Raw genomic sequence first — 13,830 nt, forward strand, 5'->3', positions numbered from 1 at the left:
GCTTTGATGAGATTTGAAAATTGAAAGCGTGAAAGCTCTTCATTTCAAACAGGTATATGTGAAAAATGGAGACATTAAGAAAAAAAGTAAAACTATTTTTGTTAGATTGGTCAGAACAACTGAGAAGCTTGTCTTTACATAGAAACAGAGATTTATTTAAACAGCTGTTAAAGTAAAAAAGGGAAAACCCTCCAAAACTAAAGGTAACTCCTTTTCCTTTTCCTTTTCCTTTTCCTTTTCCTTTTCCTTTTCCTTTTCCTTTTCCTTTTCCTTTTCCTTTTCCTTTTCCTTTTCCTTTTCCTTTTCCTTTTCCTTTTCCTTTTCCTTTTCCTTTTCCTTTTCCTTTTCCTTTCCCTTTCCCCCATTTTTAAATGTGCAGTGAACAGATTCCTCAGGCAGTATGAATTTAGTAAATCTGAGAGGAGAAATGACTTGATCTGTGGAACACATAGTTCTATGGAATAAGTGCTGAGACAAAAAAGCAATGCTTACTACCCAAATAAACTGGCATCATATACATTACAATGAAATCATAACTGATGAATCCCCCATTTCTTGGGAGGATGAGCTGAGAACGGAGAATATGCTTAGACACTGTCCACCCTACATGAAACTGGAGAACAAAACATAAAAGGAAACTAAAAACATGGCATGAGAGATGATGTAACATCCAGCTTCTCTGCCAATGAACTCAAGGGCCAACTCTCTTCCTTTACCTTTGCGGGAAGATGTACTTACCAATAGCAATCCCACCAGAGTGACTTCCAACATGTGGAGGACCCAGTCAGAACATGACTGCCCAAGTCTTCAAGACGCACTGATATCTGACTGGTAAAAATCAGTTTGTTTTCAACCTCAGCAAAAGTTTTCCTAAAATAAAGTAACTTTCACTGAGACACTGGAGGCTTGTGCCATTTTTGGTTAATGCCTGAATTCAGAAAGAAGAGGAGGTTAATTTCAACAGCTCTTCCGGTTGACGGGGTTTTCTTCTTCCTTTTATACATGTACTAAAGACATTTCTTGTGCTTCCAGTAAGATACCCTTGTATGAAACACATTTTTCTAGGTGCTCAGGTAGTTCACCTGAATTCCCCAGGGCAGATATGGAAGTCAGGTGAAAGTATGAAACCAGTAAGGGTACTGGAATAAGCATCTGAGACAGGGACTTGTGGAAGGGGGATAAAGTGCCATTGCCCATACACTTAGCTCACTGATGGGTTAATAACTTCATGCTTAGAAGTTCTTCATTGAGAACAATGGGCAACAGCTGCTAATGGGGCCTGACACCAGCGCCCTTGCGATGAAGAGGAAGGTTAATTGAATTCTAGTGAGGCTTCCTTTGTGTTTCAGAGCAATTGAACAAACCAGGGCAGCCAACTTCCCAGCACCAGCCTATGCATTGTGGCAAGTTCATCTGTGGTGTGACTAAACTGCCTTCAATAGCAGGAATGAATTCAGCCTCTGAAAGCTAGATTCAGGGAGACTGAGATAATCCTATTGGAAATTCTGATGGACAACTCAGGCCAGTGTTTGTTTCTGCTTGTGGAAATATTGCAGAAGGAGTGGGCATTTTGGATGGGAGGTGGCTGGCTGGTCCTCCAAACGTACTCCTACAACAGTGCAAACTCTTCTACTTCAGTTATTCATGGACACTCTAATCTGCATGGGCATGTTGTGAATAAAAGAAGAGAACAAAACAGATTATTCTTACAAAGTTATTCACTTGCTCTTTGCATTTAATCTTCTTCGGCTTCACAGAAGCTGTGATACTGGTCTTTGAATGCAGACAATACTGAATGTAATGTTATTTGAAGATGTTTAAGCCTGATTGCTCCACATTAGTTAAAAAAATGGTATTTTCAGGTTGTAAAAGCATCCTTTATGTTTTCAGTACTTAATTCAGTTGGATGTCTTCCAAAAGCAAATGGTTTCAGGTTATTAGTTTCTTCACTAAAAAAGTGATTGTCTGAAATCTGACCTGACTTTGGAATGATATTGGCATACATCTTTGCTGTGTGTTCTCAGACTTCTCACAAACAGGTTTTTATTTGGACATTGACAATATACACTACACCTTTTGTCCAACAAAGCTATGAACACTTTTATAACTTGCTTCCTATGAAACAGATCTTACTTAATGGATGAAAAGAAGCCTAAACAACTTTCTTTTTTCGTTTGTATAGGATAACTCTGCAGGTAGTAATATTTCCCCCAGCAATTTTTTGTTTACCTTTGCTTAGGATCTATTCCTGTTTGAAATTTTCTCAAAGGCTGTCTAGACTTACTCTGACTTCATGACACAGTATTTCCTCTTTGTGTTTCTCCGTTGTTGGTGCAAGCTCTTTGAACTCCAGACATTCTTCACCTCTCTTCTCTGTTTCTTCACCTTCATATGCAAATGTGCATTGGTTTCTCTGCTGCAGCATAGGACCTTCTTTAGTTATGCTGGCAGTGCTGTGCTAGATAAGTTTTTTACCTTAAAGTGGTTTCTTGTGTGCCTGTGTATATATTATTTTAATATCTTTGTAACTTCATTCCACTTTCTATATCTGCAAAAGTAAAATGGCACATGCACATACAGTCTCACATCCAGGCTCTGAAGCAAACAAAGAAAAAGTAGGTTAAATAAAAATAATGGACAATCCTATTTAGTCCCATCTTTTGATTGAAACCCCTTGCGACAGTACTCTGTTGCTAAAGTGAAAAAACCAAAGACCCTCAGTTGAAAGGGTTTGAAAGCACTCTACATAATCCAGTACAAACCACAGAGATTGTTACTATGCAGCACTATCATGGATGAGCCACATATAGCCAATGCAGTTACAATGAAAACCAGAGGGAGGAATATTGCTTAAAGCAACTCACTTTTATTGACAGTGTACTGTAAGGCAAGGAAAAAATGTTTGCCAGATTTTTTAAAAAGAAGGCTTGCAGCAAAAGTGATCTTCAGTTCAATGTATTATTGAACTGCCAAAGATACTCTCTTTATAAATCCAGTATTTATCTTTTTGTTGTATATACAAAAGCTCAACTCAAACAAGCACAAAACAGAACAAAGAAATGGATTTGCATATGAAGTTTTGTTGATGGTTCATGATCTAATAAACAAGAGAATGCACATATTCTTTTACTATAGAGTTACAGTTGACTAGATTTAAACTTAAATATACCCCCAAACACTTACCCCCCACCCCCCCCTCCCCTCCCCTTCAAATACAGATGTGTTCAATATGATTATTTTAGGAAAAATAAACCTAAAAAATGTTCAACCATACACTGGGAAAAAACATTGATAGATGCCAAGAAAGCAGTATTTCATGGCCATATTCTTTTACTATAGTGTTACAGTTGACTAGATTTAAACTTAAATATACCCCAAAACACATAATCCCCCCACAAATACAGATGTGTTCAATATGATTATTTTAGGGGAAAAGAAAAATCTAAACAATGTTCAACCATACACTGGGAAAAAACACTGACAGATGATAAGAAAGTGGTATTTCATGGCCAAAACTAAGTTTGCATTTTTGGTGAAGGCATCTGTGTGTTTTCAATGTTGTATTCTGACCACTTTAAATTAATATCTTGGCCAGAAAAAGTTGCAAAACACTGGCTTTTGTCTGCTTTTGAAAGGACATCTTTTTGAAGTGGTGATGTAAATAAACCGTGAGCCTCTTACTAGATCTCACATCAGGCCATGTTAGAGCAAACTATCATTTCCATAGGAAACAATGGTAACAGAAAGGTCCCAGCTATGCTATAAAACCTAGTCAGGGGCCAAGCAACAAAATCTGCAACCTCTTAGTTCTTCCCTGAGGGAAGGGCACAATTTTACCCCACATTTTTTGACAGCCTTAGATTCTGAAACTAGCAAACACAGTTGTGTTTTGTGGCTTTCCTTCTTTACCTCCATATCCGTATAGCATTGGCCTTTCACTGGAAAAGCTTTTATGAAAGCGATAGCTGCTTTTTCACTGGAGATAATGTAGTGCTATTGGTGGCTCATAAAACAAGTGAAGGCTAACATGTCACATATGATGTGTTGGGATAAAAGGGACAAAGGTACTTAGCCACAGCACAGTGCCATGCCTTACCTTTGCAGGCCTGTAGCATGAGCCTTAACATGGGAAAATAAAATTCTACCTATGCAGGCAAAACTGAACATATTTTTAAAGACATACAATACTACTTTGTGATTAGAATCCCCAACATGCTAATTTTTATCACAGACAAGAAGAAAATCTTACGACTACACAAGAAAAATGGGACCCAGTTAAAAGAAGAATAATGACATCACACATATGTAACTAGTATATGCTGAAAATGAAGCATAAACCCGTGTCTTTCATGTGAAAATCTTCCGCTGGATGGTTAAATGTATTTTTCATGTATTTTTTTCCTTCCCCCCTCACCCTGTTTTCTCTATGAAAATCAAGTTCTTTGCGTAATTAACCAAACCTCAAATATATTTACATTTTACAAGCCAATCCTTTACCTTCTGATTTTAAAATGAGTAATCCTGTATCTTGCATATTTTAAAAAAAATGTCCAGAGAAAGCTCAGAATTGTAATTCAGTATCTGTACTTAGTAAAAATACTTCCCTTGAATATGAAGTCAGTGCTGACCTCTTCAGGTCATTTGTGAATAATAAAATTTTTCCAAAGAAACTTAGTGCTAAGTAAGAACTGAGGGAAAACACAACAAGAAGAAATACATTACCCCTGTATTGTAAAGTGTTGCCACTTTAAAGTATGGTAAAGATTGAAGGAAAACACAGGGGTGTGTATATTAAATTTTCACTACGATTCTATAGAATACATGAACTCTCAGTAATCTGTCTGCAAAAAGGCAATATAGTCTTTCTGGCTTTGTTAGTACTGCTATAGTATACAGGTTTCTTAGAGTACAGTTAGTACCTACAGAAGTCAATTCTAACACAGAAGTGTGTGCTACACTTCATATGGCAGAAGGATAAGCATAAGAAAATTTATGACATTGATTTTAAAGAAATCGTACATCACACAGCATATTTAATTCTAAACATAGAAAATTAGATTGTGGATTGACTTAAGTGCTTCTCAGATATCAAGAAGATCCTCTCCACTCTCATCACTCTCTACAGTTAATTGTCTTGTCCACCATTTCTTGACTTCTGATCCACAGGAAGCAGCATCGGACATGGGATTCATTTTGCATGCAACAGACTTCATAGTTGAACGTCCACCAAAACGGAGGTTGACTGAAGACACTGAATGGCTTATTGGTTTAGGGGCTAAGACATGAAACAGAAAGTTCTGTATTAGAGTAGATCTGTATCTTGAACATTTTTGCTTAGAATTCAGGTGTAGAAAACTAGCTAGACTAGGGCACCTTTAAACTGATTTAGTTCAGAAAGAGTAGGGATCAGTTCTGATTTGTTTGTTTGTTTATTTTCCCAGCTCCAGATGTTCACACTGCTCCCACTAAACTGTTGGTAGAGCAGTTTAACTGAGCAGTGCCTCATTTCGTTTGCTGGGATAACTGATGCAAGAGATCTCTTCTTATCCAGCTAATTGCAACCTGAATGATTTAGGCAGTACTTACATAAGCTAGCCTGCTGGAAAAATGGTGAGAGTAGTAAATGTGAGGGTGGGAAGGTACTTCTAAGAGTGGCAACTACATCTAGAAATTGGTACTTTACAATGGCCTAGGGGTTGAAGCCAGTACAAGTTGCTGGTATGGCATTAAACCACATGTCTAAGTATATAAACCCCACAACTGATCTTAATTATGCTACTCATATCTTAAATACCTATCTTTGTTGGACTGGAGGCAGACTACTTATCTGTCAGCTGTATTGTGCATGGAAATGACCCTCCTTTTTAGGACCATCCACTGAGGAATGTTCAAAACTGACATAGACTGGATCAGTGCTAAGAAAGGAAACCCAGGCTATTCATTCTTTCAAGATTTCTCACTTGAAAAACCCATGCAATTGACTACAGTAGTATGATTGCTCCTCACCATGCTTCCTCTTTTACTCTTTCTCATTTTTTCACCAAAATGTTGATCTTTGCTGCTCAGTGATATTTAAATGGAAATAATGGACTGAAAGCTTTCTATTAAACTATCTTGTTTCTTGGACGAGTACACTGGCAACAGAAGTAGGCTCAAGGGTAGTCAATAGAACAGCATGACTGTCTCTCCTGCTTCCCCTTGGATATGATGAGGGCCTGAACAGTGGCAGCCTTTGGGGGCAGCACTCTGATTCAGAATCAGACTAACTGATGTAAAAGGCCCTGAGTACCTAAAAAAGTAAAAAATGTAACCAGTTGCACAAGGCATCACTTGAGCCCACCTTCCAAACCTTTTGAATTGTGAAGAAAGGGAAAAACTGCTTTATTCCAACAGGCATGAGGACAGGAAAGCCCTGATGTGGGTGCAAGCAGCAGCCAGGGGGGAGAATTGTGAATCATGAAACCTCTCTAGGCCTTGTTACTGCACCACAGCAATTTTAGATGTGGGGACTTTGCTGATAAACCTTTTTCACCTACCTGACGGCAAGCGCCATTGTCCAAATTTCCGTTGAGGTTTCCCAGCATCTCCAGTGTCTTGTCTATAGCCACCTCTGTCAGAAAGTGTTGGGCTGAGGAGCTGCTGCTGGCTACTTGTCTGAACAGAGAAAAAAAAATCTCAGTTGTAGCTCCCCTAGGTCCTTTCTATGCTTTTTCAAGCTTTATCCATGACTACAAACAAAACATATTGCCATTGGTTAGGGCAGCATGCTTTCTGCTCTTTAATACCTCAGAAAACTACTACTAACAGGCAAAAGCAAAAAGGTCAATGGCTCTCAATGCCATTTGTCCTATTGAAGGATATGAAATTATTCTCAGCCTACACAGTTGTAGAAAGCAGCCCTTATGTTGTACCTTCTACATTCCCTACCCTGGAGGAGCCCAGGACTCGTGCTCAGGGGTCCCAGCATGCCCAGTGTTCTCCCTCTGTGTAAATACCACTTCAGAATGCATGAACTGGAAAGCTTCACATCCCCAAGCCTGAACACAGCTCATGCAAGAGCTGAAAGCTGGGGCTGCCAGCTGTCAAACAGCTGAATTTGCCCTTTATGTTGATAGCAGGACAGCTAAATATGTTGAGTAATTTCTGCGTTAGAGCATCTTGACTTTACATCTGATGGCAAAGACTGAAGCAAAACAAGGTATTGTTTCTATTTTTTTTCCTAGTTAAAATGATCTTTAAAAAAGAACGAATTAAAAACACGGAAGTTTTCTGAATTTGTTATGAGTAGCTGGTAGTTTTCTGGATAACATACCTCTGGCTGTGCACTGTTATCTTGATTAATAGCGTTCATATCTTCACTTGGCTGTGTTGTCTCAATGCTGGGAGGATTCAGAAATCGGCTCAACTCCTGCTGTTGGCTCTCTCGTAGGCTATGGATAATGCTGCATGACTGCTGCTGTTTCTATCAAGGCACAATATGTGATAAAAAAAAATGTTCTCATTGGTGTGTCACACAAACATGTTTGATTTTTTTTTAAAGCATTCCAAATATTTAACTGAATAACGAGCACCAGCTGTGGATCCCAGGTGCATCGATAAAGATCCATGTATTAGATGTTGCTATTTAAATAAAGTGAATTCCAGAATATTTCTAACCTTTAGGGAATAGAGGTTGAAATTTATGAACTACATTAAGTGGAAGACATGTTGCTCAATTGTTGGTTTAAACCTAGAGTTTAAACACATATAAAAGTTTGAATTTATCAGTTAAAAGTTGTTGCAAAGAAAAAGAAAGCAGGGAATTGGTAGAGATTCACAGGAAATTTCATGAAAGCCGTGAAAAAATTCTGATTTCTTTCATGGACTTTGGAGTGGGCTGTCAATAAGACTGAATAAAATAGTAGTGAAAACCTTGGGATTAAGTATAGATTTACAGTACAAATAGAAAAACAAACCTACTAACATTATTATTTTACAATCTAATTTGCTTTTAAATTAAAATAAACAGCACTTAGGAAGGGTTTCACTTTCCTGGGTATTTTTCACATGATCCCTCTAGGGAGACTTAGAGAATAACAAGAGAATTTGAAAATACATCTTAACTTCCATAATTACATTCAGTTTATAAAAGGTTCATAGAATGTGAAATTATTTGAACCATATTATTAGAGTGAAATGAATAGCATATTTACTTTAACACAGTGTAGTTCAATATCATAATGAAATGAAAAACAGAGTTGAACAAACCCAGAACTGAGATAAAATTTACTGCCATTATTATTACAGAGATGAAATCAAAATGAAACTATCTATCATTGAACACTAATGTTTCAGCTGGAATGTACATTATAGTCAAAATGTCCAGCTAAGTATTTTTATAAATTTACAAGCAGAAGACAGATGCCATAATCACAGATCATTATGAAGAATCTCCTATCATAAGAAGTAATTTTTTATAAAACCAAAAAATATATGTGTCAAAACCTGGAGTCAGACACATAGTAACTGAAAAATTGGTCATCAATACAACCAGGTTGTGACTTGGTCTGTAAAACTGCTTTCCATGAAGACACTGTTCATTTGCACACACAGCAACTATAATGGCTCACTCAAAAGATTTATCTTAATAGAAACCTCATCTGAGGAGTCATCTACAGGTTTCTCTAGGCCTATGATTGAAGTACATTATTTTTTTCTTTATTCCTTTGGCTTTTGGTCTCTGCATATGCATCTTCCTGCTGTATTGAAAAGACAGATAAAGCTCGGGCAGGAAGACAGTTTTTGCCTTTAAAAGATGTTTATTTTTGTAGCACTGTAGAGCTATAACAAACAGCTCTATTTTTGTAGAGCTGTAACAAACTTTTTTTTTTTTTGCTCAATAAGCAAATAAGTATTATCATAACTCCAATGTCAATGAAGAATAGGGATAGCAGGTTCCAGCATTGTTGAGCAGTTCAATTTATGCAACCATTTAGATACTGCTTTAGTTTGACTTACTGCTCTGATTCGCTTTAAGCACTTTTTCAGCCACATTCGTATGGTCTGTTTAGCCACCTCCTCTTCTATGGTATATTCCAGTTGTTCCCTAGCAAGCAGCTCTTCCAGTTGAAGACTTTTTCTGATATCAACAGACCTATATGAAAGCATGCTGGAAGAAACAAAATTTATTTATTTTTAAATGCTGGTGTCTTTGCATTTTTTTAGAGAATCAAAGCTCATACTTAAGACCTTAGTGTGAAAATACATAATGCAGGTCTGCAAAGTAAATTCACATTTGAAGCTAAAAAAAATTGCTGAGATGATTCTAGAAGAGACTCGTGCTCAAAACAAAGACCTTATCACCTACATCCAGCTATCCAATACAGGGGGACCGCTGGACTGTAAGCAATTAGGGCATTTGTGGTGCTTTGAGTTTTTTCCCCCCTAAGCGTCTACCTTGGATAATGTTCCCATTTCTGTTTTACTTCTAGTCAGGCTCACTGTCATGTTGCTATACTTGAAGGTACACTTAATTAGTTGGGATACAAGAGGAACATGTGATTTGTGACAAACGTCCTGCAATGAAAATGTTAAAATTTCTTAGATCTGATTCCCTAGGACCTGGCATTTGCCATCTCTAATATTTTTGCAGGGAAAAAAGGGGAAACCTAATTTTTGTAAAACATTTAAAATGGCAGTGCCTCTGTGGCTACCAGTCTTGCCCTCTCCCAAGCCTAATAGCTACCTATTATTCTGGAAAGAAACACAGGCTGTTATATCTGTTCTAAAAATGTGGAGAAAATCTCAGGGTACCTGAGCACATCATGAAAAGTGACATCACCACCATTGTGGAGCCGCTCCATTTCATAGCACATGTGCTTGAACAGCAGCTTGTCTTTGTCGAGATCCACCTCCAGCCTGCCTCGCAGAAGCCTCAGCAGGAATTTCACTCGGAAGGTAGGGATTACACCCTGTGTTAAATTGCATAATTGATGGTAAATTATTACTGTAATCTAAAAACCAACTCAGACATTCAACTTGATTACTGAGAGAAAAAAATATTTCTCATAGCATATTTAAGTCACTGTGAACACATTGCTGAAGAATGTGCAGATTCAGCCGGTTCTTCAGCAAATTCTCAGAAGTCTTTGTGGTTCTTTAACTCATATACAACCAAAATCTATGCTGTTAATTTGGCCAGAATTTTTCAAAATTGCTGGGGGATTTAGTTTCCCCATTTGCATTCATCTGTAATTAGAATCATATTCCCAAAGAACTGCCTTTGTAAAATGGAAATTAAACTATAGTTTAAACACTCATAGGTGTTTCTATAATTTGCTGTAAACCCGTGCCCTTCTCTGTGCATCTCTAAATGAACAGGAGAATGTTGAGAGTTTACTGGCTTTTTAAAGGTTATCTGCTCTAAGAGGCAGCATATCCTGCACTTTTGGTGACAACATTTTCTATCTGTTGTTTCAAAATTAAGATTGAAAGTACTTCCCTCTGAAACAGTGGTATTCACAATCTTCAAATATTTTTTGTTCTGCTAAATGAGCCTCATCAGAAATATTTTTCTGTAAGGTGTTCCATATCAGAGAGATTCTGTCAATGCTGGACACGATGGACTTCAGCTTCCCTCTCCAGCACAGCCATATGCTAACTACAGACAACCAACTACTGTCACCATAAGGTTGTTCTCATTCAAATCTCAGTGATGTCGTGAATCATTCAGATGATGATTTAATTTGTGTGAGCATCTGAGCAGCTCAGTCTCCCAGATGTTATTCTCATTTCAGAATCACAGAATGGTTGAGGTTGGAAAGAAACTCTGGAGTTCACCTCATCTCACCCCTCTGTTTAAGCAGGGTCTCCTAAAGCCAGTTTCCCAGGATCAGGTCCACATGGCTTTTGAATACCTCCAAGGATGGACACTCCACAACCTCCCTGGGAAATCTGTGCCAGTGCTCAGTCATCATCACAGTGACAAACAGTTCAGTGATGTTCAGAGGGATCCTCCTGTGGTTCAGGTTGTGCCCATTGCCTCCAGCTCTGTCACTGGGCGTCACTGAGCAGAGCCTGGCTCTGCCCTCTTTGCACCCTCCCTGCAGGTATTTATAGACATTGATGGGATTCCCCTGAGCCTTCTCCAGGCTGATTAGTGCCAGTTTTCCCAGCCTTTCCTCTCAGGAGACCTGTTCCAGTCCTTCATCGTCCTTGTGTCCCTTTGCTGGACACTCTCCAGTATGTCTGTGTACAGAGGAGCCCAGAATCAAACCAGGACTCCAGCTGTGGCCTCACCAGTGCTGAGCAGGGCAGAAGGACCCTCTCTGCCTTGGCCTGCTGGCATACTTTGTCTAATGCAGCCCAGGATACCATTGACCCTCTTTTCTACAAGGGCAACGGTGGCTCATGTTCGACTTGGTGTCCATGAGGGCCCCCAGGTCTTTTACTGCCAAGCTACTTTCCAGCTGGGTGGCCTCAGCATGTACTGTGCCCTGATTCATTCTTCTCCAGGCGCAAGGCTTTGCAGTTATCCTTGCTGAACTTCATGAGACGTCTGCGGGCCAATTTCTCCAGCCTGTGAGGGTCCCTGTGGATGGCAGCACAACTCTGTGGCATATCAGCCACTCTGCCCAGCTTGGTGTCACCAGCAAATGTGCTGGGTGTGCCCTCTGCCACCCTGTCCATGTCATTAATGAGGATGTTGAACAGGACTGGACCCAGTATTGACCCCTGGGGCATACAGGGAGTTAATGGCCTCCATCTAGAACCTGTCCTGCCAACCCTCACCCCCTGGGACAGGCTATGCAGACAATTATCAGTCCACTTCATTGTCTTTTCATCCAGCCCATACTTGATTAGCCTCTCCATAAGAATTTTACAGGAGACAGTGCTGAACAGCTCAGGGAGCTGGGAGGAAATATGCCATTATATTGATCCTATAAATAAGTACGTTTGTAAATCTGCTATTATAAGCACATCACAGAACACAGGTTAGTGTCTGAAGGGCCATGAACAACATTAGATCATGCTCACTTCTCAAATTTGAACAGCAACTGATCAGAAAATTTTGTCAACACACTCCCCCCCCCCCCCCCCCCCCCCCCCCATATTCCTTTTCAAGCAAAACTGGAAACTTACTGTATCTCTGTGCTTATTATCAAGAAAATATTATTTATTACCTCTCTTTTGTCATCAACCATGTTCCATATAATTTGAAAATGCCTTAGATCATTATAACTTAAAAGCTGATCTTCTTCGGTTGAGTAAAACAGTGAGAAATTCTCCACAATGATAGCTGAAAACCACAAGAACAAAATACACCCTAAAGAAAGCCTGTAGTTACATTGTAACATCTAATTCTGTTGTGCAAACTCCACATTAACAGATGCCTGTAAGCTCAGACAAGGATTTTGAATGCATAATATACTGTCTTGCCACATCAATATTCACCATGATTTTTAAAAGCTGTATTTTAAACGCTGGTGAGATGCCTGATCTAACATCTAAGATCAATTAAGTGAATTCCAATGATGTTTGAACAAAAGTTAACTGAAGAAATAAAAGCTTAGAAAACAGTGTTCTGTCAGGCAACTCTACTCTACAAATAGAAAATATCTCTTTGTTCCAAAATCTTTTATTCCCAAGCTTCCTGAGAATTAGCATTCCCATGCCAAAGAAGTATCAAAATCATCATAAGCATGCAAGATAACACTGAAAGTACAAGGTAGCCTCATACCTGAGCAGCACAACAGACTCACATCTAACATACTACATGCCAAGATGTACCTTGTTGTTATTAATGTCTATTTTCACTTACCAACAAGCAAATTTAGCATGATGTATGCAATGATGACATAGAAAGAACAGAAATACATAAGAGCACCAGCATAATTTCCACAGTCTGTTTTCCAGTAGGTGCTGTTATCTGGTGTACAAAATGGAGGCTGAACCTTCAAAAAAAGAAAAAGAAAAAGAAAGAAAAAGAAAAAGAAAAAGAAAAAGAAAAAGAAAAAGAAAAAGAAAAAGAAAAAGAAAAAGAAAAAGAAAAAGAAAAAGAAAAAGAAAAAGAAAAAGAAAAAGAAAAAGAAAAAAACCCCAAACCCAAAACCAAAACCAACCAAACAAAAACCAACAAAAAAACCAAAAACAAAACAAAAAAACCCAAAACAAAACAAAAAAACCCCAAACCCAACAACAACCAAACAAAAAACAAAACAAAACAAAACAAAACAAACCCACAAAGTAAAATAATAACAATAAAAAGAGATTATTAATTTCTCTGCAATTAATATAATATTTAAGACTATTATTTCTTTAAGGCTTCCCAATTAGGGAATAATACTGCAGACATTATAATGGGCAGGTTGATTTTCTTCCTTTAGTAGACAGAAACCAGGAGAAAGAGGTATGACAAAAAAGGCAGAGGCATAGATCTTACTACACACAGAGGCCACATTGTGCATTGTGCCACTGTACAGGAACAACTTGGTGCTTTGAAGCACAGTAGCTTTCAAAACGTTTCTTCCCTGCTCATTAATTTTAAAAAGGAAGGTATGTGATCTTCCTTGCAATGGGAAGCACAGAAAAACATTTACTTGGGCAACATATAATGATTCAAGGTGGAATTTTGAGGTCATCAAGACTATAATTCACATGGAACGAGCCAGAGTGCAGGAATCAAAGACAAGGTTAATCTGAAAAGACACCTTGCCCCAGTCAAAGCAGAGATAATAATGAAAAAGTGAGTTATTACATTTCTGATTTTGAAACCATCTGTTTATTTTAGTTTTTAAATCATCTAATTGCCTAGCTCCATGAAATACTTGAGTCTTCATGAGACTGGAACTG

At 38.3% G+C, this 13,830-nt stretch overlaps 1 protein-coding gene across 9 annotated transcripts in view; it reads right to left on the minus strand.

Annotated features, from left to right (window-relative positions):
- Nucleotides 1-3,228: 3,228 nt before the first annotated feature.
- NALCN (sodium leak channel, non-selective) overlaps nt 3,229-13,830 on the minus strand; it is a 236,712-nt gene continuing 226,110 nt past the window's right edge. For all 9 annotated transcript variants that reach the window (XM_040055952.2, XM_040055951.2, XM_040055949.2 and 6 more), the window contains 7 exons: nt 12,800-12,932; nt 12,162-12,277; nt 9,793-9,950; nt 8,998-9,148; nt 7,313-7,462; nt 6,537-6,654; nt 3,229-5,275 (listed from right to left, as the gene is read on the minus strand). In XM_040055952.2, coding sequence (XP_039911886.1) covers nt 5,082-5,275; nt 6,537-6,654; nt 7,313-7,462; nt 8,998-9,148; nt 9,793-9,950; nt 12,162-12,277; nt 12,800-12,932 — 1,020 coding nt within the window. In that variant the 3' untranslated portion in view covers nt 3,229-5,081. The remainder of the gene's footprint in view (nt 5,276-6,536; nt 6,655-7,312; nt 7,463-8,997; nt 9,149-9,792; nt 9,951-12,161; nt 12,278-12,799; nt 12,933-13,830) is intronic.

This window comes from Hirundo rustica, chromosome 2 (genome assembly GCF_015227805.2).
Source record: "Hirundo rustica isolate bHirRus1 chromosome 2, bHirRus1.pri.v3, whole genome shotgun sequence".
In the NCBI taxonomy this organism is placed as follows: domain Eukaryota; kingdom Metazoa; phylum Chordata; class Aves; order Passeriformes; family Hirundinidae; genus Hirundo; species Hirundo rustica.